The sequence below is a fragment of the Polistes fuscatus genome, unplaced genomic scaffold (genome assembly GCF_010416935.1).
Source record: "Polistes fuscatus isolate 324 unplaced genomic scaffold, CU_Pfus_HIC Scaffold4, whole genome shotgun sequence".
Classification (NCBI taxonomy): Eukaryota; Metazoa; Arthropoda; class Insecta; order Hymenoptera; family Vespidae; genus Polistes; species Polistes fuscatus.
In genome coordinates this window covers 1,965,952-1,993,684 of record NW_025113118.1, presented here as the reverse complement: position 1 = coordinate 1,993,684, position 27,733 = coordinate 1,965,952, and the positions used below count along the sequence as shown (strand labels likewise).

Here is a 27,733-nt window from a genome sequence, read left to right as displayed (position 1 = left end):
TCTTTTTTAACGTCGTATTTAATACTTAAACTGTACCTAATTTTATTTTAAAATGCTTATATATTATATTTGCGATATGCGTGAAAAAATAATTAAGTATAATCTATCGAAAATATAACATTTGTTTAAAGTTAAGTATTTCTTGAGTCATTTAGAATGTAATAAATTGATTTTTAGGAACCAATGACTACAATGTTTTTGGCACTCCAAGGTGGAAAGTTTGATCATCCAAATAGACTGTTCTCATCCATTGCCCTTTCCTGGAAGAACTGTCAGCGCGATACATCGGATGTCAAGGTTCGTTGCGTTGTAAATGTTGTATATGCCAGTGGTCAGCCCAGCTCGAAATCTATTTACATATCAGAGGCGTGTGTATGCTTCGCCTTCTTCCTAAAGAAACATCCTATAGTTCTTCCTCGTCCTGTCTACCGCGTTGTTATCGCGACTGTTGCAATAATAAATTTGCCGTCCTCGTTTACAGGAACTTATCCCAGAATTCTTCTTCCTACCGGAAATGCTTGTCAACAGCAATCGTTATCGTCTCGGCAGACAGGAAGACGGTAGCGCAGTCGGTGACGTTGAATTACCTCCTTGGGCATCTTCACCTGAAGAATTTATAAGGATCAATCGAATGGTAAATCGTAGATTATTTTTAGTCGATCAAAGTCTTACGAATCTCTAATTCAATTATCTTATTCTATTTTCAGGCACTCGAGTCTGAATTCGTATCTTGTCAATTACATCAGTGGATCGATTTAATATTCGGTTACAAGCAGAAAGGTGAGTTAACGTTCATTAAAAAGGGATATTTTAGAAAGAAAATGTTTTTCTTTCGATCTAAATTTCGAAATGGTCTTTTAATCATAATTACTTATAATTTATACTAAAAAAAAAGTATTGTTATTGCTTATTCACATTATTCGTATATACATGAGTATAGATTTGAAACGTTGAACATTTTTTTACTAACTATGTAATACAATGAATTTTCGATATTAGAAAAAACTAAAATTAATTTTCTTGTGGGATGGTGTGTTTGGAAATTGAGATACCGTGGTTCGCACAATGTTACGAGTCGTGCGAGAATAAATCAGAAGCGAGTATTAGAACAAGGCTAGTCGAGTCAGATTGAATTTCGGAGGATGTTAATTACCGGTGGCGCCTCTATATCCGGCGCTTCTTCGAAGATGCTCCTTCTCTTTCATGAGAAGACTAGGATAGTATATGTGTGAGAAAGAGAAGGGTGGCAAGCGTATGGAAGGAATTAGTCTTTAGTTAGCTTCCATCCGTACCACCACCGTGTCTTGAGCAATTAGGCACGTGTGCCGAGTGCGACAATGCGTCTCACTCGTAATATGCAACACGTTTTAAAGATTGCCAGCCAGCCAGCCAGCCAGCTGAAAGTAGCGCCAAACGGAAATACCGACCACGAGTGATCTTGAAAATTGTCTTGACATATGAAGACTTAAAATATTTCAAAAAATTGTAACGATTTGAAACTAAGAAACTTTTTTGATAATTATAAGCTAAAAAGAATCGATAATAATTGATATTAATAAATAATTAATGAATCAGAAAAATTTTTGTTTATTTTGGATGAGTCCATTTAAATCAATGATTGGATTTATCAAAAAATTAACTTAAAAGTATAATATATTTTTAAAAAGTCAAGGAATATTTTCTCTAATAAAGTCGCATTCAATTTTAATAGGTCCTGAGGCAGTACGAGCCACAAACGTATTCTATTATCTCACATATGAAGGTAGTGTGGATTTGGAAGCGATAACAGATCCGATGATGAAAGAAGCGATAGAAAATCAAATAAGAAACTTTGGACAGACTCCGTCGCAGCTTTTAATGGAGCCGCATCCACCCAGAAGTTCAGCTATGCATTTGGTGAGTCTTTCGAAGAACGCATTTTGATGTTTTTCATTATTTGAACATTTATTGTCATGGTTCTTGGCGAATCCTTCGAACGTACGTGATTCGACGTAGAAACAAATATTCCGAGAAAAGGTTACAGAGCTATATTAGTTCATCGATAAGCTACGTACCCTTTTCTCTACGATTTAGGATACTTTATGGACCTCTTCGACGAAGCTGCATAAGACTCTTCCCATTTTGCAGTCACCGATGATGTTCTCCAGTATACCGGATGACGTTTGCATGACGATCAAGTTCCCATCAAACTCACCGATCTGTCATATATCAGCCAATACCTATCCACAATTACCATTACCATCGGTCGTTACTGTTACAACCGGACAACAATTCGCTGTTAATCGATGGAATACCAATTATGCTGGTAGAAATTGCGAATATTATATAACATTCTATTTTACATGAATATATGATATAATAAGTTTGTTATACCAAATAAGATCAGGAAAATAATGTATCTGATAATAATCTGTTTTTTATAGCATCGGTACAATCCCCAAGTTATGCCGACACACCTCAAGCTCAAGCAGCAAATCAACCTCTCTCTATGGATCCAGTTCTATGTGAGTTTTTGAAATCTTAAAAGAATATCTTTCTATCTCTCTAACATAAACAATCATATAATTGTTTTTTTAGCTCAAACAGCAAATAGCTCGAATCCAGCGTTGCGTCGCCACTTAGGTGACAATTTCAGTCAGAAATTAAAAATTCGAAGCAATTGTTTCGTTACCACAGTGGATAGTCGATTTTTGGTAGCTTGTGGTTTTTGGGATAATAGTTTTCGTGTATTCTCAACTGAGACAGGTAACCAAATAAATAACGAATGATAATTGACTTGTTCAAGTATTTTAATATCAAATAATATTTATTGAATATAACCGTAATTAATTATTTTAATATCAAATCTCCTTAAAATTAATGTATTATTCTAGCCAAAATCGTCCAGATTGTCTTCGGTCATTACGGCGTGGTAACATGTTTGTCTCGTAGTGAATGCAACATCACTTCCGATTGTTATATTGCTTCCGGAAGTGCCGATTGTACGGTATTGTTATGGCATTGGAATGCTAGAACACAGACGATTGTTGGTGAAGGTGAAGCACCTGCTCCTCGTGCTACATTGACCGGTCATGAGCAACCGGTCACGGCTGTTGTCATTTCGGCCGAACTGGGCTTGGTCGTTTCCGGTTCATACTGTACGTGAATTTTCTTTGATTGCATAATGTTCTTTTAATGATATTATTCATATGAGATTTATTTAAAATTGTAAGTAATCGGTAAATATTTAAATTCGTTATCTGATTTTCTTAAAATGCAGATGGACCTGTTTTGGTACACACGACGTTCGGTGATCTTCTAAGGTCCCTCGAAGCGCCAAATGGATTTTCATCTCCCGAAAATATCGCTATGTCGCGGGAAGGTGTAATCGTTGTAAATTATGAACGTGGACACGTCGCAGCTTTCACCATTAATGGAAAGCGTCTACGTCATGAATCGCACAACGATAATCTTCAGGTACAAGTGACGTTACAATCATCGTCAATTGGTCGATAAATTCATGGATTTAACGCTATACTTGTATTTTCCTATAGTGCTTGCTGTTGAGCAGAGACGGCGAGTATCTGATGACCGGTGGTGACAAAGGGATCGTAGAAGTTTGGCGAACGTTTAACCTTGCTCTACTCTACGCTTTTCCAGCTTGCGAGAGCAGCGTGCGTTCTCTGGCACTTTCTCACGATCAAAAGTAAGTATCGCAATTTAAAAGATCGGTAAGTACGATCGATCAATTTCATTGAATTTCTACCCTTCTATTTTTTACGATAAATTTCATTTTTGCATCAAAATCATTTGACTGATATATATCTCGTTTTAGGTTTCTGCTAGCCGGTCTAGCTAATGGTTCGATCGTAATATTCCACATCGATTTCAACAGGTGGCATCATGAATTCCAGCAACGCTACTGAAACTGCTGCTTCTTCCTCCTCTAGCGAGCGAACGCTCTTTCGCGTTCTTTCGCGAAGATCGACTAAGCGAGCATGGATCTTTACAAAATCCGTGCCGGAAAACAACAACGACACGCTTATTCCAAATATCGACGAGTAAGGAACTATAAAAAACAAAGATAGTCGGTGTTTCTGTGCAAGGAAGAGTTTAAGAAAAAAAGCAAGCATAGAGAAGGGCGAATCCGTATTAAATAATTCACAATTATTCTGCAATCAGCAATAAGCTCGCTTTTTACAGATTGGACAAGAAAAAAAGTAGTACTTTTTCAAACGTTTTATGAAGAGAAAATATTTGAACATTGCTGATAGTGAAAGAAAGAGAGAGAGAGAGAAAGTGAAAAATAGTGTGAGAGAGAGAAAAGTCGATATTGAAGACAAATATTCGCTCGATTTTCGCACGTTCATTTTCCCTTCTCTAATATTGAAATGGACTGTCGGAAAAACGAAAGAAATTCTTTTTCAATTTTCCGACAGTTCTGATCGATGAGAGCTAAGCTCGCTTTGAGCTTTATAATCGAGCAATTAACACGCTCAATGCTAGTCAATTAATCAAAACACGGAAGTAGCCAAGTTATTCTCACGTTTTCGATAAAAAAAGCGGATCGGAATTGACAGTGAAAAAATAAACAAACTAATTTAAAATATTTAAAAAAAAAAGAATAGGAAAAGGATTTGCGAAGACGAGAAGAAATCTAAAAAAATAAAAAATAAAAAGAAAAAAACAAAGAAATAAGTAATGCTGACGTAACACACGCGGCAAATCGTGAGCCGTTTAAAAGTCGCATTATTTGGTTTTCTTCGGCTGTGTACAGGAAATCGGAGCGCGTAAGTTCATTTTTATGCCTCTAATTGCGCGGGTTCATTCATAACCCTCGTACTCAAAGCCATTATAATCCCGTTTCTTTTATCCTTCATTAGTAACTCTTTTCTTGTAAATAATGAATCGCCGTGTTATGTAAACATTATATAAACATATATATATACAAACATACACACAAACATATATGCATATATACATTAATAAAAGGCGTGCGGATACTTAAAAATAAGAGAATTACAAATACACCGACACATATGCTTTCGTTAGAGTTAGGGTAAACGATTTGGATTAAATAAAAACAAATACAAAAAAAAAACAAAAATATTAAAAAAAAGAGAAAAAATGCCGAGTACGTAGAAAGGAAACTCATTACATACAAGAGTCTGTTAAGAATTAGAAAAAGAAAAAACGAGAAAAAGAATTACGTTACTCTCACGGTTTTTCAACCTATTTCGGTTAAGAGTATGTGAGCAGCATCTCCCTGAGTTTTGAGGCACGCGAAATGAAAATGGTAGAGATAAATAAATAAAAAAAAAAGAAAGAGAGAAAAAGAGAAAAAATAAGTTAATGCGAGACAGATGGAATTCTCTTCTTTATATACTCTGCCGTCCGCAAAGCTTTTATATAATCCATATAATCTATGCTAACAAACACTTTCCTGAATCACTCCTGCTATCTATTTAAGATCCCATTCCCCCATAATCCGACTTACTATATGCACTTAAGTAAGCCTTTCCCTGTTTACTACACACCTTTTATCCTTGACCTACCCTTATCCAACATTCGCGTCCTTCGAAAAAAGATCCTAATTTTATCAAAGCCGTCCAGCTTAACTTTTTGCGAGGATATTTCTTGGTATTTTCGCACACGAGATATATAATCAGCAGATCGATTACATTACATAGGCTAAAGAAATGTGTGGTTTTAAACATCTCGAATTCATTCTGACATTGGTTCTTTGTATCATTGAAGGATCTACATTTCTTCTTTCGCTAATGGGCGTCGTGCGCCCATCGTGAAAGTTGATTTCGTGTGATAGAATGAATGAGAGAAAAAAAAGAGAGAAAGTATATTACGTGTGAAAGAGGAAGAACGAGAGTTCGAATGATTTAAGAGGACAGCGAAATATCTTAATTAGAAGAAAAGAAAAAAAGATCGATATTAAATTACTCTGAAAATGATTTTTATTAGAATTTGTACGAAGTCATTTTTACATGAGAAATGAATAAAACAGAATGATCACATTGGAGATGAGAATATGATCATTTTGCCGTATTACTTTTCTCAATAGATCGAGATTTTTCGTAGCTCGAAAATAAAGAACTCTCGTGGTGTGGATGCTATTGAAAAAGATAAATAAAAGCACGTATAACTTCGAGTCGTTTGCACTTAGTCTTTGATGCACGCTTTCTTCGAGCGTACGACTCATCGTCCTCGCTTCGTTTCGCTTTGCACAACGACACAAAATTAATCGAGCTGTCTCGCTAGACAATCGTTTTTACCCGCGCGAGAGCACGCTAATTACCGTGATAGAAGAAGACAAATGTTGATATCGGTTAGGTGTGTTATAGCTTTTCCATTTTTTCGAAGACTTCGGGGAAAGGTCTTTGCGTCGCGAGGTGGGACGAAGGAACGAAAATAGGTGTGAACAAATTCTGTACGAATGAAAGAGAGTTTTCTTCGAAGAATATAACAAAAACCGAGTACGGAATTCGTATTTACGGACTCGCGGAGGCTATTTTTCGCGATTCCATGGAAGTACAATAGGATTCGTTATATTAAGGATAGTTGGACAAAAATGGATTTGAAAACCGATCTTCATTTTGACGATAAAATTAAGCGAAGAATTTTAACATTAATCTTCTTATCTTCGTAACATTTTATACTTTCGTTTGAAACTCCTTTGATGCATTTATCAATATGATCTTAGATATTTTATATTACAGATAATTAAAATTAACATTTATTAAATCGACCAAGTAATTCAAAGTTACGCATGTCATGAATCTGCATAGATCGAAATCCATTTACCGCGTCGTCGACATTTATTTAAAAGGTTCGAATGATAAACAGCTCAGGATGCTAAGCTAGTCAGATACTTCTCTTTTATAAAAGCAGAGGACAAAAATGAAAATAGTCGCGAACGAGGGTCTGCGTGGTCCGTATCGATCATAGATGTTGATATAATATTTAAAGGAATTCTTAACGCTGTTATTGTCTACGGCTTAAGTGTAAAAATTGTAGGATCGCATGGTGCCGTCGTTTGTACTGTTCGAATTTCACGCAATCTGCTGTCGAGAATTAAATATGAAAATCGATGCACGAAATTGCGTTGATGCTTGCATCCGACAATGGATCGATCGATCCTCTCGATTGCTTCTCGTACGTATGGTACCATTATTGATGATGATGGTGATTATAATAATTATTTTTATTATGTTTATTATGACTATAATGGTTATGATTATTACTTTTATTGATATAATTACTAGTATTAATATAGAAAAGTAAGGAAATCTTAACAAAAAATAATAAAAAATAAAAATAAAATAAAAGATAATGTTTCGTGTGCAACGTGTTAAATAATGGTAATATTCGCCAAATCGTTGTGAATGCATTCTTTTCTGATGATCGTAAAATGTTTCCTTCGCAGGAGAAAAAAAAATGGATTTAATTATTATAGGCGCGATAGGGGAAACATGTGTGTGTGTGTGTGTGTGTGTGTGTGTGTGTGTGTTGTGTGTGTGTGTGTGTGTGTGTGTGTGTGTGTGTGTGTGTGTGTGTGTGTGTAGCGAATGAAAGGAAACGAATGAAAGATACGACGAAGGTCGAAGAAAGTGGTGGCAATAGGAAAGAAAGAGTCGTGCCTGATGCTTGTAAGCACAGTATGATTAGTTTTCTCGTAAACGTGTAAGAATGTATTTCTATCGCCCATGTAATCCTTTTACGTGTACTTAAATGTACAGGCGCATATTATCGACGTCTTATTTTCGCTACTAATGAGAGTGTGAGAGTATATGAGAGAAAAAAGAGAGGGAGGAATGTATGAAGAAAAAGAATAAGGTGGAAAGTCACACACGTAAAAACAAACAACACACACAACACACACACATAACACACTACTACGTAAACGTTTATCAGCAATTTCCTGCTTTCCCTCTCGACCTAATGTTTTTCCGCCGACGTTAGAAAGAATGTAATTGTTATTATTATCATCATTATAACAATCAGTACGATACAAAGAAAATTATTCTACTAAGATTTTCTTTTTCTATCGAGCGACGTGGGAAAAACTTTCGTTCGAGAAAAGCAGTAATTTAAAAACATCGTTGATGACGTGTCTTTAGTGGTGCGAACAAAGTTCATGTAAAATGATAAAAAAAAATAAAAAAGAAAAAACAAAAGGAAAGCAACAAAAAAATAAACAAAGAGAGAAGAAAGCAAAATGTGACGTGAAAAAGAAGAATTTTTATATTTGTTTATAGATGTGTGAGAATGCTGCACTTTTCGAGCATGTTGTTAGTGAATTCCCTCCATATTGCTATATATACATACATATAAAAGGAAGATAAAAGAAGTAACAGCAACAAAAAGAAAAAGAGAATAAAAAGAAAAAATGAAGAATGGTAAATAACAAGTCGATTTTCTGTCCGAACTTGTGTGTGACTTCAGTATATATAAATATATATATATACATAAAATATATTGCTACTATTTTAAATAACGCTAAGTACAACGCTACGAGAGTTTGCCTATAATTATATTATTACGATTATTACATTCTATTGTCATTATTATATCGATTAGTATCCTTATTGGATTAATACGGATTATGAATTATATCGAATAAACGTACTTAACATTACGGATGAGCAAAGAAAGTGGGGGAAAAAAAAGAAAATAAGAAAACACGGTGAAAAACAAATAAAAAGAGAAAAGTAATAAAAGGAAGAAAAAAAAAGATAATAGCTTGAGGGAGAGGGGAAGTTAGGAGTATTACTATAAATTTGTATATGATACATATGTAACAAGAGAACAAGAAAAACAAAGTTAATGCCCAAATTAATTAATGTTTTTGCGTGTTGAGCAAACGATAACAGGGATATGTTTTACTTAATTTAGATAATCGGTCTTTAAACTATTAGGCCGATATTAAAAAAAAAAGAAAAAAAAAAGAGAGAGCTACGAAGAACATAAATCAGTAGAGATACTCTCGAGCTCGTAAAAAAAAGAACTTTTTCTTAATCGATTCGTTCGTACCTACACGAAGGGCTGCCTGTAGAATTATTATAAAACTATGATAGATTAATCGACGTGTTCGTAACGATTCATCGCAAATTTCGAAGAGGAGAAAATTGAAAAGAAAAGAATTAAGAAAAAATAATAATAAAAAAATAAGAAAATCGATTAGAAACATTTTCGTTTTGAATCGTTTCGAATACTCGCCTTCATCGATCCTTCGTTTCGTTATTCGCGGCGTTTAAGAGCGACGGGGAAAAACGAAAGACATTCCAAAAAAATAACTACAGGACATTACGAAGGAAAAGAACCGATTTTTAGTCCGATCGTTTTAGTAGATAGATTTGTAAGATCGGAAGAATAACAAACAAACCAAAAGAAAAAAGAAAAAACAAGAAAAGAGATAAAAAAAAAAGAATTAAACGATTCAATGAGTGCATAAACATTACTGGACAATGCTTGCTTTACGATTTCGCATAATAGTGTTTTTAAATATTGCAGTGAGAAATATTTGAAAGAAATTCGAGCTTAGATGCTCCGACTTTACTTACCGTAAGATCGTTCTGCGGTATCCCTGGTGTGTTCCTCTTTGAAGTCTAATGTTATGTAGATCGATTTTGTATAATTCTTACGAATTTAATAAAATTCAAAATCCCCCCGCGTTTAAAAGTCGATATAGAAGATGAATTGATAAAAGGAAAACAAAAGGAACCAAGAACGATCTTTGAAAGATCTTTGATTTTCCGACAAAGCCAAAATCGTAATTAAAAAATCGTTGATCGATAGGAATGAGTCGTGTGATTTTATCGAGTTATCGTTTTTTCGCGAACAAAAAGAAAAAATAAGAAAAATAAAAATAACATCCGAGAGGAGGAGAAATACGGTGTAGAAGTTTATTCCCGCCACTTTTAACGAGTACGTATTAGGTAGAAAGGTACTTAAGTCGTTGCTACCACATTACCAATATAAGCTCCATTGCTTATTTTATACTTAGAATTATCGTAACGTTTCGATTTAGAAGTAACATAATGGGAAAGTTGTATCTTTAGCTTAAGATTAGATTAAAATCTGTAAACATAAGTAGTCAAATAAATGAAAAATACATTTGATGTTGCAGACGATTTTTCTTATTTTCCAAAACGCTGAAAAATATTTTTTTATAGATATTATATAATATATTTGCATATTATTTAAAAAGAGTTTTTTAATATTTGTTGCATTTTCCACTTAATATGTTTTTAAGAAAAATTAAGATCGATAAAGTGTAGTTATGGAGAGGAATAACAAATTTATAATTTATATAGATTTATTTGTTTTCTTCACAATCACAATACAGGACGTCGCACGTCCAAATATACAGTATAGATATGTAATCGTTAGAAAAGTATGCATATCGTCAATCTAGAGTCATTTATTACATTCATTAATAGAAGTATATGGGTTTCACGATCACTTTCGTGTTGAAAAAGGGATTTTCATTATGAACGAGGCTACCATGCAATCAATTTATACGATTAACCTTTTGTTATTTCAATCAGGGATGGAAAACCTTTTAAAGTATTGTACTTTTTTTATACTTATTTATTTTTACTTATTTATACTTATAGATATAAGAAAAAGTATACGTAAATGTAAAATTACAATAATTATTAACTTTCCATATGCAATCGTGACAAATGTTTCTAATTAATAATTGATCCTTTTATCTTTTGATTTACAATCGACATAATTTAACAAAAAAGACGGAATAATTTACTTACTAAATAGTACGTATTTTTGTTTCTCTCAATATAAATAGTATTATAAAATAGTATTTCACCCACTTTCGGGATACAGTTGTTTCCATCCCTGCTCTTTTTTAAAATGGTTCTTCAATACGTAGAGTCCTTACGTATTTATAATTTATAGGTGGAAGGTACGCGTATACTCAAATGCCATCTATCATTGACAGGCAGTGACAGATTTTCAGAAAAGTTTTCTTATCTTTCGTGTAGTTTACACGATGCTCATTAAAAGTAGATATTATTCTGTTGATCTTTCTAGTATATCGATTATTTTGATATTTCAAGTTTAAAAAAGAAGAAAAAGAAAGTACTTTTATGAAATTTTTGATATAAGCATAACTAATATTAGTTAGATTTGAATTAAAGTTATCAGCAAAATAAATTCATTATTCTTATTTTAAATATTAAATTTGATTTGATTTGTTCGTTCAAGACGTTAGAAAATATTATTTAATTATAAATAACACTAATTGTATAATAAATTATTGGCAAAAAAAAACGATCATCTAGATATTAATTTCTAATGGCTGTTTACATTTTTATTAGATCAAAAGTTTAAGATTAAAATTTTTATAGGATATGCTCATTGTCAGTCCGTGAGAATGAGTTTACTGATGTGAAAAAATATACTTTTTTATTTTTTACCATAATCATATTTTTATGGATTTTGTTAGCGAGCATCGCTGGAAGGAAGATAGATTCAAAAGAACAAAAGAAAAATCATGTAGTTCAACGGCAGGCATCGTCCAAGTAAATTGATTTGAAAAAATTTCAGCGTAGAAACTATCATTTCAGGTACAACTACAAGCATTCGAGAGAATTGATATAGATATTATATATAAATTCCATGTTCTTTGTTATATATATGTATATGATTTATATAGATTCTATTATATACTACAATAATTATTTCACTTGACACAATTACTTTGACTTTTGTTCACATAATATGGTATTAGCGTTTTCGTTTATTTTTTCATTCTTTAAAAGAACAGTCTGTATGGATTACGTATATTTTGATCAATCAGTTTAAATTCATTCGTAAGACAGATTTCTTTCTGTAGATTTGATATTATTTGAAGCTTACAGTTTTTTGCTTTTACATTGTACATGAGTGATTAATTTTTTTTTCTCGAATTTTTCGTCTTCCAGAATGCTCGACAAAAATCTCATGGTTTAAGTATTTTATGCAGTAACTTAGACAAAAAAGATTAATGTATCTTCGAAATAAAATAATTTTTACCCTTCACGAAAAACTTCGTGGACATTATTCGGTAGCAAAGTTACGAAGATAAGAAGTTACTTTCAATAATTTTCTAATGTTTTACAAGGGTAATTCGATAAGTAAGGTAAATTTTCATGATTTGACACTATAATGAACTTTGTGGTACTTGGTCAGAAAGAAAAATACTGTTCAAACTACATCATAATAAGTTTCAGCCGGAAGAGAAGCTTTTCTTTCGTTTGCTAGGCGTTTGAATTAAGCTTCTCAGCAATTCTTACAATAGAGAGAAACGAATACCATGCACACTGATTAACTCATTTGCATCATTAGCGTATATAGAAGCGCAATTTTCTTGTCACTATCACCATAAATGTGTACTATTGTATATATAATACATAAATGTGTATAATTTTTTTACTGAAATATAATAAACCAAATTGATGATAACGGCATTATTTTCCATTTTTTCTTATGATGTAAATGAGTTAAACATTTTTCTTTAACAAAGTAAACGGTTGGGCAGATTAAAGTTGTTTGATAAAGTTCATTGAATGAAGTTCATTGGGATTCTGCATCAGCGTTGAAGACTGTTTAATTTAGGATTAATGAATTCGAACATGGCTGGATGTCAACCAAAGATGAAACACGTTCAGGATGTCCAGTTAGTCACCACACCAGAAGTGATTGAAAAAATTCATCGTACGATCTTACGATGAATTTTTTCATTTACTTTGATATGGTGACCTATATCTATGAGTATAATTCGCAAGAATATATCATTTTACTCCAACAATTTTCTTGTTAAATAATTCTATTTCATGAATCTCTCTCTTGTATAGATATTTTTTCCGTTCTAATATCTAGACAAAATACGTTTACCTAAAGATTTCATACGATACGTTATTTATAACATTGCTTATTTATATAATTTATCATATATGGGGAGGATAAGTTATGTCAATTAAATATGCTATAATAATTTATGTTTTTCGGCGCAAAAAAATCAACATAATAATCAACACTTAAAAGTTAATTACTTTTTCAAGTTAATATAAAAAATTCATATTTACTGTCGTACATTTTTTTCTAATAATTATCCTTGAGAAAATAACTTAAATATAATTGAAAGTAGAATACGTTATCTTATATCGCTCATCCATACATATATTATATATGTCTATTATATATTTTATATTGTACATATATCGAATCTTCATACTGTGTGAACATTTTCTCACGATCTACGATGTATTTTTTCTTACACAATATACATTATTATCAATTTTTTATGATAAAATTTATTTAGCCGTGCGACAGTATACAAAGCAACAGCCACGAGTATATTTTCTTTCTCTCTCTCTTTCACACTTTTTCATACATATGTTTTCTTCATTGTTTCTTTCTTTCATTTTTCTCTCTTCTATTTTCTTGACCACAATTCATACATCAATGTTTGTTAATTTGCGAAACTCACGATATGCTTTCGCATTTATTATTTATCACAATTAGCGCTCTTGTATGTGTGACGAGCTTCTTTTTTTATTTATTTTATATTATATATGCATATATAGGATGAAACAGTTAAGATATTGTGAACAAATATTTCAAAAATAGTCGTCGATATTGAAATTTTATTAACAATACCTATTTATAAAATATCAAACGTATATTATCAAAAAATAAAGAAACAAACAAAAAGAAAAAAAATATAACCATCAATGTTTAAAATTATTTTTGAAATATTTGTTGTTAGATATTTATACGATTTACCCAGGCTATCATTATGTTTACGTTTTTGTAAATTTGTTCACGTATAATACCTAGACACGTAACCTGCTGAAAGAACATTATTACAGAGATCAGTGCAATTTGCGTGAAATAGTAAACTGTTTTAAACAGGAAAAATAGTTTCTTATATCTTGATATCATGAAAATTTGCACGTAAAGGTTGAAAGGAGAAAATAATACTAATTGATTGATTGAATCTGTTACTTGCAAAATTCTGTTTTTTTTTTATTTCTTTTTTTTCTCGTATATTTTTATTTCTGGTTCCTATCTAGTCGTTCATTTTATTGTCGTAAGAATCAAAGAATATTTTTTTTCTTCTTCTTTCTTTTGGAGTATCTGTTTTATGATCGTCTACTGATATACATATATATATTTGCACGGATATATAAATATATGTATAGGTATCATTAGACATAGCTTGTCTTGCAAGATTATTTACGTGTAGTGCAAGTATTATATCAGGCAGGTGTGAAACTTTTCAAGTTCTCGAAAATTCGAGAAGTATACGGAAAAGAAGCGTGTGCATAAATATCGTGTTGTATTTTTCTTTTATTTTTTTAGGGGGTTTTTTCTTTTTATCATTTTTATACGACGTCGTCACGTCTCAACTATTCATCTAATCGTACAAGATTTGTACAGAATGTTTGAGGGAGAAATAACAGAAAAGAGAAGTTGGGACATGGATACTCTTTATCATTTGAGCCTCTTTTACAACTCTAGGTTACACGTTAAAATTTATTATTCGCGAAGCTCTATTCTAATTCCATTCTTATTAGTCTTTTTTCGCGTAACCAGTTCCTATATTTTGAATTGCTTTTAATAAAGAGATATATTGTAAAAGATCTGAGGTGTTCCATAATGAAATTTTTTGTCCATATGCCAACACCTGCCTGTCAATATTTTCAACCATAACATGCATATGTGACTATGTATGTCTCTCTTTCTCTCTTTAAATATTTCTTTTCTCTAGTGTGTGCTTTCTTTATATAGATTCAACATACCAAATGTATTTGAAACCGGCTCTGTTCGTCTGTTTGCCTATTTTTTAAATAATCTGTCTCTTATACTACCATTTCGCTGTCTTTGTTCTTTCATCTAACCTGAGGATAAGGCCCTGTGTAAGTACTTAGTCATAATGCATAATGATGCAGCTAGCTTTCGCGAGAACGAAGAGGCGTTTTTTCGAATTTTTTCTGCATATCGAATATTACGTATAGATATACATGTGTAATTTATGCCCACGTGTATGCCCACGTATATATGTACATATATACGTCTCTTTTTCTCGGCTATCATTTGTTTTTTCTTTTTATAAAAACTTACCTATCCCGTTAATTTTGCAAGTTTTATCTCTAACAATTTCGAACAAATATCATGACTGCCATGATGGGTTAAAATCAAGCTGTGCGTTTGATAAAATATCACAGGTCCAGCCCGTGATTAGTTTTATTAGATATCGTAAGATTTTTAGTTATCGTCAAAAACACATACACACATTCTTGCTTTCTCTCTCTCTCTCTCTCTCTCTCTCTCTCTCTCTCTCTCTTCCTCTGTTTCTTTCTTTGTTCTCTAATCTACGTACCTAGCTATTTATCTTCATTTTTCTATTGGTCATTTTTTTTATTATCGGTGACCTCAACAAATGTAAACCTCTGCAAATGGTCATAGATTCCCTCTTTCCTTCTTTCTTGTTTTTTTTGTTTGTTTCTTTTTCTTTTTACTTTTCTCCTAGGGTGTCATTAGCGAATATTTGTTTACTAGTCCACAACAGTCGCAAGTAAAGATTTTCAAAGCACAGAGTTTTGACTTTCGAGTCCTTGTTTGAAATAGAGATTGTACTTAAGTCAGTCAAGCGATATGCATTAAATGACGACAGAAAGGGACGTTGTCCAAGTCGACGTCCAAGGAATTCTGCGAGCACCCGCAAGTTTGTCTTCCAATCTTTTGTCTTCATCTGATAATTCGATGAACAAAATTAAAATTCAAAGTTCGCAACGTTTTTGGACGAAATTGGAATAAAATAAAATCTAACGAAAAATAATCTTTTTCTGTAACTATCTCGAATAATATATATAATACATATAAATATATAGAAAAAAGTGTTTAGTGTTATTTGATTTACTTACCTACTGTTTAAGCAGCTCAAACTTACTGGAAGTGGTTCGGAAGCAACCGAGGGAATATGACCTGCTACAGTTTCGAGAAGAGGATACCATTGAGCAACTGGTTTTCTTGGATTGTCCAACATTTCCAACCAATGATCTCGACCAATTCCGATAAAGCTCGAACCGATCGCTGTGCAGCCCATTAACTCGTTTGAGCCGATCCTACCAGATGAGATAAAATAAATAAATAATATTATTTGTCTTGTTATATTCTATCTCTCTCTCTCTCTCTCTCTTTTTAAAAATATCTAAAACATTTAATAGCGCAAAAAGATAGCGCATACCTATCGTAATCGATAACTTTCACAATAAGACTGACTTCTTCTATGTTGTCTGCCGGTACGTCGAAAACGAGTGCCTCGTTATACACAGGAAATAGCGTGTTTTTCTTCACGGTTGTTTTCTTTTTCTTTATTCGCTTACCACGGCAGAGAAGGTACACCTTTACATATGGATCTGAAGATAACGAAGATAGTTGAGATAGAAAATAAAAAGATCGCGATTTAATGAGTTGTATGTGTGTTTGTGAGTGTGAATCACTTCAAAAGTTCCTCGCATAAATCGAGAGATTCTTTCCGACCGATAAACATGATTAAATGCTAGCAAGTTTTTCTTTATTAGACTATATTCTACGATATTTGAATCGTTAATTCATATCGCTTTAATTAACGCTTCAATGAAATTAATTGGTGGGTGCTTTTTTGCTATTTCATTTGATATTCAAGTACTATTTACGAAGCCAACCAAGAGTGCTTGCACTTCATTATCATTGGTACTTTTAAAATTTTGTAACTTTGTTTCAAGAAAGTTTCAAACTTAAATTTTGATCAATGAATTTAAATTACTGTGAACTACTGCTTTTGTTGTTTTTATACATCTTTTTGTTTTTACCGGATGATCCCGTTATATCCATAGCTTTGAGGTTTCTAGCTTTGATCACTGTCAGAGTCAGCCGTCCAGCGGTTGGAAGGAAACAGAGGGACAACATTAATTCACCTAGATCCACTTTTTCCTAAAAACATCCAAATTTCATCAGTTTCTACGCGGAAGAGTTTTTGTCCTTTTAACGAATAAAATAAACGATTTAAACTACCTGTGGTGCAGAAAGAATATTCATCGTGTACTCGATTTCTTGCTCAAGGTCGGTGCAATCTAACAATCCTTTAAGGACTACTTGGCCAATGAGGTCATGTCGAGAGAAACGGTCGAAGTCGTAGACGGAAAATTGTAAATAGCGTTCCTTCACTTCCTCGTAAGGAACACTAAAGAAATAAAATGACGTTAAATAAAAATAACTATTTATATATCAAATTTTGTTGTTGATTATAACAATGAAAGATTTATAAGAATAACAGCAAAGTACAATAATGAAATATTATCAATAGGAATATTAACTTTATCGATATATTACATAAATGCTAGATAAAATGATATAATATTGATATAATAAATAAAATGATATTTTTAAAATTTCCCTTCCTAAAATTTTCCTAAAAAAAAATCGAGGCAACGAAGGAAAGCAATATAAGATTGATCGATTAGAAAAAAAGAACAGTTAAACTTACCTGAAAATAAATGTTTCGTTGAAGATCGGGTTTAAGTTTTTTCGATGAACCTTCGTTTGATACTTTTTCTTTCGATCTGGTAGGAGGTATACCTTTATATAAGGATCACTACTACCTGTTACATCTTTCACCGGCAATTCTCGAGCTTCTAAAACCTAATTTAAAAGTCAACTTAATAATTAATCTAAGTCCTTGTTAAGCTAACAACATTAATATACCAACTACTCATCTGGGGAAAGGTGAAGTTTTTTTTCGTTTAGAGATACGAGGAAGTGGACGAATCCGAGACTGATTGAGTTTCATACTTTTCTCGTTACATAAAAATTTTCTGTAATTTCCTTTTCATAGACGTACCATCGTTATTTCTCGTTTTAATGACTTTACCATTATATTCACAATAAAAGACTTTTTAAATCTTTTTATTCGATTACTTTCAAAATACAGTTATTACTAATGTTCAGGATTTTTTTGGGTTATTAACCACATTAATTTTTTCTCTCTTCCTTTTATATTATACTTATTATATTTCACGAAAAAGTTATATTCAAAATTTCTAACAAATTATAATATAAAAAAAAAAGAACACAGTAATAATTGTAACTTTAATAAAAACTTATAATTATCTATTCTTTCATAAGGAAGATGTTACGAGGCATTGTAGCGTGGGCCTTTCGTTTCACCTTCGTTTTTCTTACGAGCCTTTTTATGAATGAAGTTGAAGAAATATGTCAAAAGGTGTAGGTGATATAGTATAGTATAGTAATACATGCTTACGTTTCTCAATTGCAACATTTCGCGTACATCGACTATTTGTAAAAGAACGAATGTGACCGTAATGAGCGTGTACTTCTTTCAATCTTTTTCCCCTCCTGTTGTCTATTTATCTTTATTTCTCTTTCAAAGGCCAATAATTTCTTACGAACATTTGTGTTACTCAATGTGTTTGATAATGAAGACGATTTTAAAAGGACTCACGTGATTTAACGTAAATAAATCGCGTTTAGTTAGTTCATTAATCTTACCAAGTTTACTCGTGTGTATCTAATAGTATTTAATGATCATCGTTTAATTAAACTTACATAGCCTAGTTAGTCGTTAATAGTAATAATCTTGTTAACGTTCGAAATCAATGTTAAAATATTCTTATTTATGGAGATTGATCTAAGTAGTAAAGATCAAAATCTTTCAAATAAATTTGTCAACTCGAGATATCCAAAGAAAGAAGTTAGATTGATCACAAACACTGTAGAAGAAACTAACTGAATTTTCTAATCAGTTTAAAAGACTTAATCTAATCAACGAAGACGAAAGATGATAGAAGAACACTATAACATTTTCAACCATTCGATTAAATTACTAGTGAACAAAGAACTCGATTCGAACAAAGTCGTGGGTTAGTTCTCGTGTTCTCCTTTCACACATTGTCGCGTCCTTTAGAGGAATTTTGTTCTCCTTTAATACAACGTATCGAGTCACACGTAAAGCATTAACTCTCCTTAGAGGTTCGCGTGCGTGTTACATCGTGAATGAACACGTTGACACAATTTTTTAACTAGTTAAGAATGAAACCGAACGAATGAATGTCAGTCACCGCCTTCAAGCATGAATTTCATTTATTATTCATCATCTTTTTAAATGTTTAGAAATTCAAATGCGTCAACTATTTGATTACGAAACAACCGGGACGTTATTTATGATTCCTTTAAAAGTATCCTTATAAATAGTCCTTGATTTATTTATTTCGTAATGAAATGAGAGGAACGTGTAAATGTTTTTTAAACTATAAGTTTACTTAGTCCGCATTTAATTTGGATATATTTTAACGCGACAGTGAAATTCTTGAAAATCTTGCGAAGCTCTATCACTAACGTCTTTAAGGTTACCCGTGAAACCGTAGAACTTACCTTAACGACGAGACCGTCGATTTCCTTATCGTAACGAAGAGCGAAATGTAGCTTTCCGGCGTATTCCATTTCTGTAGTACTAGAACTCTCCGTGCTTTCCTGCCTCACAAGATCCTTTTTGTAGAGTTCCGGCTATAACATTAATGGCAAGGTTATTTCAAACAAAACTTTAGCGATGGTATTTTGTAAAACATTTCTATTTATACTAAATGAGAAATGAGAAAACATGCAAGAGTGAAGCTACATTTGTGATAGAAATTTTGTGCGTAATTAATATTTACCACCACGATCGAATAATATGACTCATTTTTATCAGGTAAAATGATTATTAAAAAACATATGAACTCAGTCTATACCTACTAATAACACGATATAGTCTTTGAACGTATTCGTATAATATTTCATGTATATTCAAGATTCTCTTTGTATTTAATCATTTTCAAGTTGTCGGTAGCACAAACTTACCCTGATAAGGCCGAGACTAGAATCACTACGATTTTCCAGACTGCAGATACTGAATTTGATACTGGGCAAGTCGAGACGATGAGACAATTGTCGTTGAAAACTTTGGTGGCGCATTGGAACAATTGGTAAAGTGGTTTGACGTAATACCTATACACAAGAAATATATTTTATTGTTAGCAACGAATATTACTATTCCTGTAGCTTTGATAGATATATTAGTAATTACAAGAAAAAAATATTGAAGTAACAGTTTTAAGAAAACATAACAAAATCTAAAAATAATTATTATCTAATCGTTTATTATACTTGTTAAAAATTGTTGATACCTTCTTACTGTCCTTTTGTTCTTGAACGTATTCATGAGTAATCGGCTCCGATTGTAAATCCGGCAAGGAGTGACTTATGCGAATAGCATTTTGCTGAGACAAATCACCATTTGCATCTTCATCGTTTTCAGGACGAGCAACACCCAACAGCCATCTCCAAGTAGAAGAGCATTGAAAGCTAATTGCAGCTAAAAGAACTAACGCCATCAAGGCAACTCCAGTTCCTACCAGCAGTTGATATGGAAAGCTTTCACTCCACTCTTCTGTGAAAAATGATATAATCTTCCAATTAACAAGTATGAATGATCGTACAATAATAAACGATATATATAATTTTTTTAAACAGAACATGTAGCCAAAATTTATAGATATTCATAAATGTTTATAAATTTTCAATTTCAATAAATTTTTTTCTTTGGAAAGATCAGCTAATTCTATTTTATAAAATTCAATTATACGTTTTAATCGTTCTCATTTACATTAACATCCTGAATGTGATTGCTTAAAATCAATCAATGTAATTACTTCGATTTAATGCAATTATTAAATATATATTAGGTGTACAACTTTGTTTCCGTCGTTTTTTTTCCTAAATTCGAGGCTTTATTGTAAAGAACTGGTTATACATTTATGATTCAAAGTACTGTCCATCGCTGGTCACTCTTTCTCGTATCTTTTGAACAGCGTACGAATTCCATGTTGAAAAAACTGTTCATCTTTTGAAGCGATCCAAGAATCGATGTAATTTTATACTTCTTTATAATATCGGAAGTGCTGGTCAGCAAGGTTTTGTGATATTGATCGAAACAAGTGATAGTCAGAGGGAGCAACGTTTGGAGAATACAGCGGGGTGGGTAGGTTTTCTCATATCAACGTATCCAAGTATGTTTTGACCACTTCAGAAACATGTGGTCAGGAATTGTCATGCTGAAAAATCACTTTATCGTGTCTCTCGTTGTATTTTGGCCGTTTGTCTTTCAATGCTCTGCTCAAACGCAAAAAATTAAAGCCTCCCGCAAATGACGAGAATTTGGCTCGTAAACTGACATTTTCAATCGAGAACAACTTTTAGTTAAAACATAAATCGAATAATGTTTTAATGGGATTATGTTGACAGATGCCCAAGCTTATTGTATGAGGTCTATGATCTATTTATTTCGACCACTAACTAACCGCTAAAACACTCTATAGAAAAACCGCGGAAGCAAAGTTGTAGACCTAAAATGTTACCGGAATAGTGGAAAATCAGGCAATGTTAGCAATTCCCTGCATTGTTCTCAATGCAAAGCGTTTTTTGACAATGTCGGAAATATATTCATATCTCTCACATTTCCTAGAAATTCTTGAGAATGACAAATGAGAAACCGGTAAAGTAAAAAAGCTGATATGAAATATTTCCTTCTAAATTCGCTTATCTTCCGGTACGATAAGGAACAAAAGATACAGATTTTCCATGGAAATCTCTATGAATATCGATCTAAACGTAATATAATCTACTACGATAAGTAACAGTGGGCCCTACATAATAACACACCAGCATTAACTAAATTTCAGTTTATAGAGGTACGCATAGTATAGCGGCACACAAAGTCTCAAAAACCCGCTCAATGCTCGCTTTTGTATGTGTGTCTGGGAACGGGGGTGTGTGTGCCTGTTGCCCGATAATGTATTATTTTCAATATTGCCTAAATAGCATTTCGTGTTCTATAGAATGTCTAAGTATTATATTCAATGCTTAGGAAAAGTCCGTAAAAATTCTTCTGTTTCCTAAATTGTCAAAAAACGCTTTGCATTGGGGGTAATGCCGGCGAATTGCTAACATTGTCTGAATTCCCACTATTTCGGTAACATATACATAATAAATGGATGGTCACTGTATTTATAATAAAAAATGTATAATATATAATATATATTACATGTTACAATTCTTAAATATAATAATAAAATTTTTGAAAGATGTTTGTGTGTGTGTGTGTGTATACTTTAGGGAAAACTTGAAACAAACAATTTTTGAGATTCATATTAGCGAGAACTATTAATAAAGAACGAAGTAACGCAAAAGTTTATTTAATTTCATAGAAATATCGATGAGAAAGGACGAAAATGATCTAAACTAATTTCTAAGTAAGTTACTAAAGAAGATATCTTGACGTGCGAAAATTGCAAGGTGGGGTCGATAGTTGGAAAACTTGTGGGTTTAAACTCCTACTTGGACTACCATCATAGTAACCCATAGGATAGAATGTTTGCTTACTTACGCAACCAGCTGCTCATGTAGTGGGCACGCATCGTATAGATACTTTCCATTATAGCATAGCTATAATACCACTCACTCTGTCTTAAGATGAGCATAACGTTACATAATATTTACCATCTAACTTAATTGTTCGAATAAATAATTATTAGAAATATTTTAACGTTAGAAAAAACAATTGAATTGTTTTAAATTGAGAAATAATTATCAACATTTGAAAAAAAATGTAAAATATTATATCGTTATTGTATGAGAAAAAATTACAGATCGTAAAATATTAATTTAATATAAGTATTAAAATGGTAAATTCTTAACAAAATTCTTTTATCGAGGATATTGAAGAATAGTGAAAGGTATTTCGCATCTATTGCACAGGCATCGTAATAATATGAGGAATAAATCGTTAAGTTGTGCCAAAATTCAATGTTAAAAAATCTTGTCTCTAGTTCCCAGCTATTTCATATAACAGGATGAGGAGGAGAATGAGGAGGAGTTGAAAGAAGAGGAGAAAAGAACGCAGAAAGTATGCAATGGGCATTATTGTGCTCGCTCGTCCTACGTGAAAGAGAAAGGGAGAATAATGTATCACATCCATGTCTTGTGGTTACGAGCTTGTAAAGAGAAACCAAGTCTCTTTTTCTTTTCTATTTCGTACAATTTATTTGCCTGTTTGAGTGTTAGCCCTTTTGTTAAGATTACGAAAGCTTTTACTTGTTTATTAAAAACTTGACTCTAAACATTTTTCGCTTACAGTCGAAAACATTCGTTAATTTATAAATCAAAAATAATGATTACACGAGATAAAGCATAGTTTTTATCGTGTTCTGTAGAAGATAGCTAAAAAGAAGGATATAAAGATACTTGCTAGAGGGAGATAAATGCTTTGGAGTGGCTATATAATGAAATGATGAATCTAATTACGAAACTTTAATAACCATTTTTATACCGCTAGAGATAAAATCGAGGTTTCATATTTTCTATCGTAAGATCTATGGATATAAGATATTAAAATGTGAAGAATATGAAAGATCAATTATTTGTCGAATGTCAGACGAATCTTGGGATATCTAATTACGTATGCAATTACAACTCTAAAATAACCAATAACCATCGTATAATTATGTGTTTGTTTGTATATATCTTTATTAACTAATATCGAATTAAAATAATCCAATACAAAGACAGCAAAATTGATTAAAATACCATAAGTATCATTAAAAAAAAAAGAAAAATAAGATAATCACACTTTAATTGATTATTCGACTCATCGACAGATACAAAAAGGTGATAGATTTTTGTTCTCTTTCGGCTTAGTAATTCCAACATAACCGAGTACTTCTATCATTATATCACCGGGTATCTCTTTTTTGATCATACCAATTGTTTCTGTTCGATAACTCTGACCAGCGGCAAGTGCAGCTTCCTCTGCCATTTCCGGTGGTACTGCAGCAACAGCAGCTTTCGCGGCAGCCAATTTTTCAGCAAATCTTGCGTCCTCTTCGGCTTTAATTAAATGTTCTGCAGCTTCGATCAACTCATTGTTACCAGGAACGTTCAACTCTTCCACTATGTCGACCTTGCTCATGCTTGTGGTTAGAGTCCTCGCATACGAGTCTGATGGACGTTGAATAACTGGTGCATTGCTTCTGTATTTGTTTTCATATATTGATTTTTTTTTATTTTCATTCTCGTATCAATTTGATTATTATCGTTGATTTCAATTTTGAAAAAAATTTCATTATGGATTTATCAATTTATTTTTGTTTGTTACAAATGTTACTGAATAAAGTATTTTATTCATAAGTAATTTAAAATCCTTAAATGTCTAAGAATAAATATGAATGATTGTTAACCTAATAAAAATAAAAATGGATCTTGAAATTGAGTTCAGAATTTAACATTTTCTTTTCAGGCGAAATCAATTGCTACATTACATGCATACTTAGATATAAATCTAAGTATATATATATCTACAATATTATTTAATTAATGGTTAATTACTTTCGCATTTCCAAGTGTTCCGTAATCAATCTGTCAAAATGTTGGAGTATTGATTCGTTGTTGATAGATTTTTTAGTTTTAGAAGGGGTTAGACTATTTCTTTCTTGTGAACAGTGAAAGTACGAAGTTGAAACATTGCGTGACATGATCGATCAATACTTGTATGGAAAACACGGAATTTTAACGACTTTTCTTGAGTTATAAAGTACCAAGATTAGGGAGACAGTGACGCGTAATATTAATAGCTTAGCGTTTTTCTTTTTTTCTCTTCAAAATTTTGTTTTTTTTTTAATACATATTTTTAACAGAACAGAATGTTAAGGTAATATATTTTAGAATATTTATTACAATATTGCACAAGCAATATTTTACAAAAATATGCTAATATTAATTATATTTGTATTGTAATATTTACAAAAATTCGTTGATTTGTTTCTACGAATACAAAATATTTTTAATAATGAAACATTTATGAAGAATTATTCGGAAAAATGATTAAAGTTCTATTTAAGGTAAAAGTATATCTAACACCGTGAGCGAGTTGGCTTGCTAAATAATTTGGCGAAAAGCTTGACATATATTAACGTATGTACATAGACTATTCCATTTATGGCGAGCGTAATTTAATTCCATCCTTTCCTGCGCATTCAACGTTCTCGACGTAACATGAGTCCCACAAATTCGTATATAAACGAAGTTGAGGGAAGGTTTGAAAGGGTCGATTATTCGTGTTCACTAATTCGAAATAATGAGCATGAAAAAACATGTCAGGTAATTACATCGAAGTAGTTAAAGTAAAAAAAGAAAGTAAAAATGAGAAAAGAATGAAAGAAAAGTAAAGTAAACTTTCGTAATACGTAAAATAAGAGTAAAGAAAACATTGTTTCATCTACTTTAAAACGAAGCAACTATTGGTTCGGTTAATCTTTCAAATTAATCTTTAGCAACGTGTTATATATTCGATTCGATTATCAATATTCGTAAAAGAACTAGCCACTCTGTTAGTTGCAACACAATAACATCTCTCTTAAATTGAATCTTCTTATCTTTTCTTGGTTAAAATTGTCAGACATTTAGAGCGTGAACTAATCACAAATTTTCTCATCAATACTAATTACTTATTGATGATACAAGTAAATATAGAAAATTGGAGGTCGATATAATATTGATTTTTTTTTCTAATAAATAAGCGCTACAATATCTTCCCTAATTGACAATTTTCCTTTAATCAGCTCTAATGACTTTATCGTCAGGTAAGAAAACAAGGAATATAATGATCGAAGAAGAAAATAGTTAACGTTATCGATATAGAACAGAACGCATCAAATTCTCGTTATGAGAGATTACTTGGGTCGTAAATGCATTTTAAAGCCGTGCATATAGACAAGTAAGTATACATCTTTCGATAGATCTCATCGTCCTTCACTTTTACATCGCGTGTTCACCAAAAGTCGAGCACCAATAGTCGTAAGCCATAATCGATTCCATGCGCGTATAGCTATTGCGCTGGTGAAATAAATGCTGGTGACAGAGATAGAATGAGAATTACTGTTTGCGTCATACTACAAACTAGCTGCGACCCTGACCGTCCGATTTACTTAATTCTTCCTATATATTTTTTTTTCTTTTTTTCATTCTCACTTATTTTATCTCTTTCTTTTTCTTTTTCTTTCTTTTGTAACACCTGATTGATTATTCGCGGGAGAGAGAGAGAAATATAAATTCTATCAGAGAAATCTATTTCTTAGTAATCGTACACTGAATCGTTTACAGAGAAATACGATAGCTTTACGACTCTTACAAAGGACCACAGAATTTCAGAATTCTACATATCTCATTCAATCGAAGTAATTTCACTTTCTCTGCTCTTCATCTATCTATCCCTATTCATCCCTTCCTTCTATGAAATTACAAGCTCTAAAATTTATGGTCTAATATTGCATGTAACAAGAACTATCAATTGCCTAGCTCTCCTTCAACTTCTCTCGCGATTGACGTTATGTAATAAATATCTACTGTATAAATGATCAGCAATTTTGAAGGGTCTGCCTTATTGTTTCTAAGATTTAGTAAAAAACAAAGAAGGAGATATAAAGTAAGTTTTTACTTAATGCTAAAGCTTTCTTTAATCATGATAAATGATTTTTGCGTTGGCTTATAAAACATCTTAATAATTTTCTAGGCTATATGGTTAGAAGAAAGTATTTTGTGAAAGGCAAAAGAATGATTGCAAACTTCCTGTAATTCCTGTACACGATTGATTGAAGGTTTTATTTTTGTGAAATATTTTAAGCGTTTAAAATACGAATTGTTTTTTTTATTTTTCTTTGACACCTGCCGACATTAAGATATATTATTTAGACATGAAGCTTTTTATTTACATTCAACACTTTCATTCAAATTGTGTTTTTGTTGATTGTAAATACTACGTCATGGTAACACAATTCAAGCGTCGTGCGTTTCGTTTTTATTTTTTTGTTTTTATTTTTATAACTTGAATCAATTCCGAATTGAAGTCGTGCATCCGAAGCGATTTAAATTACTTTTTTTCGCTTTATAGCGACGTGGTTAGGGAAATAAATAAAAAATGTCCTTTGAAGTAAATACAAATAATAAAGAAAAAAATATATTTTCAAATATATCAAACAACTCAGAAATAAAGGTTGATACAATCAATGTCCAGGAGGATCAAGATTTTTTTCCTTGGAGAATATTTATTAATCATGTTGACAGCTATCATGGCAAGAAATTAGCATTAGTAAGTATGATCTTTTAATTTTAATCAAGAGATATCTTAATTATTTGAAACAGTATATAATAAAATGTAATAATAAATACAAGGATATGGTAGGTATCATGTTACGTTGCAAAAGTTAAATTAACTCCATGCTAAAAAGCATTGTATACTATTATATTATATCTACATGCGAGTTTACATTACATTTGGATATTACGTGATATTGCTTGCGGTAGCTTCAAGTTCAAGATTGAGTTTCTGATATTTTAACTATTAATAAGATAGAGTAAAGTTTAAACTTAATATCACTTTCTGAATTAGTATTATATTAGCTAGAACATCTCCTTTTTATCTAATAAAAAAAACTTCTCCTCCAAATATAGGTGAAGAATAAAAAAGTGATTTAATTTCATAACAGATAAATCAATTATTTTATTCACATTTTATCAAATCTTGTTCGATGTTTTTGGTTTTTCATATAATTTTATTTGAAAATACGTAAATATAAAGTATAGA

The 27,733-nt window shown here is 31.8% G+C and overlaps 2 protein-coding genes across 19 annotated transcripts in view; one reads left to right on the top strand and one right to left on the bottom strand.

Moving 5' to 3' along the window:
- LOC122521485 (neurobeachin) overlaps positions 1-5,166 on the top strand; it is a 310,344-nt gene extending 305,178 nt beyond the window's left edge. For 13 of the 18 annotated variants that reach the window (XM_043642274.1, XM_043642270.1, XM_043642269.1 and 10 more), the window contains 11 exons: positions 178-297; positions 482-634; positions 708-780; positions 1,712-1,896; positions 2,074-2,305; positions 2,424-2,504; positions 2,578-2,745; positions 2,874-3,137; positions 3,260-3,456; positions 3,534-3,685; positions 3,815-5,166. In XM_043642274.1, the coding sequence (XP_043498209.1) occupies positions 178-297; positions 482-634; positions 708-780; positions 1,712-1,896; positions 2,074-2,305; positions 2,424-2,504; positions 2,578-2,745; positions 2,874-3,137; positions 3,260-3,456; positions 3,534-3,685; positions 3,815-3,905 (1,716 nt within the window). In that variant the 3' untranslated portion in view covers positions 3,906-5,166. The remainder of the gene's footprint in view (positions 1-177; positions 298-481; positions 635-707; positions 781-1,711; positions 1,897-2,073; positions 2,306-2,423; positions 2,505-2,577; positions 2,746-2,873; positions 3,138-3,259; positions 3,457-3,533; positions 3,686-3,814) is intronic. The other 5 variants (XM_043642286.1, XM_043642287.1, XM_043642284.1 and 2 more) reach the window with 1 other exon arrangement.
- A 9,594-nt stretch (positions 5,167-14,760) lies between these two features.
- LOC122520596 (synaptotagmin-10-like) overlaps positions 14,761-27,733 on the bottom strand; it is a 33,608-nt gene continuing 20,635 nt past the window's right edge. The window contains exons 2-10 of the mRNA XM_043640710.1: positions 20,226-20,488; positions 19,900-20,046; positions 19,435-19,566; positions 17,531-17,685; positions 17,059-17,227; positions 16,857-16,977; positions 16,250-16,421; positions 15,927-16,127; positions 14,761-15,754 (exon numbers count right to left, since the gene is read on the bottom strand). Coding sequence (XP_043496645.1) covers positions 15,751-15,754; positions 15,927-16,127; positions 16,250-16,421; positions 16,857-16,977; positions 17,059-17,227; positions 17,531-17,685; positions 19,435-19,566; positions 19,900-20,046; positions 20,226-20,488 — 1,364 coding nt within the window. The 3' untranslated portion in view covers positions 14,761-15,750. The remainder of the gene's footprint in view (positions 15,755-15,926; positions 16,128-16,249; positions 16,422-16,856; positions 16,978-17,058; positions 17,228-17,530; positions 17,686-19,434; positions 19,567-19,899; positions 20,047-20,225; positions 20,489-27,733) is intronic.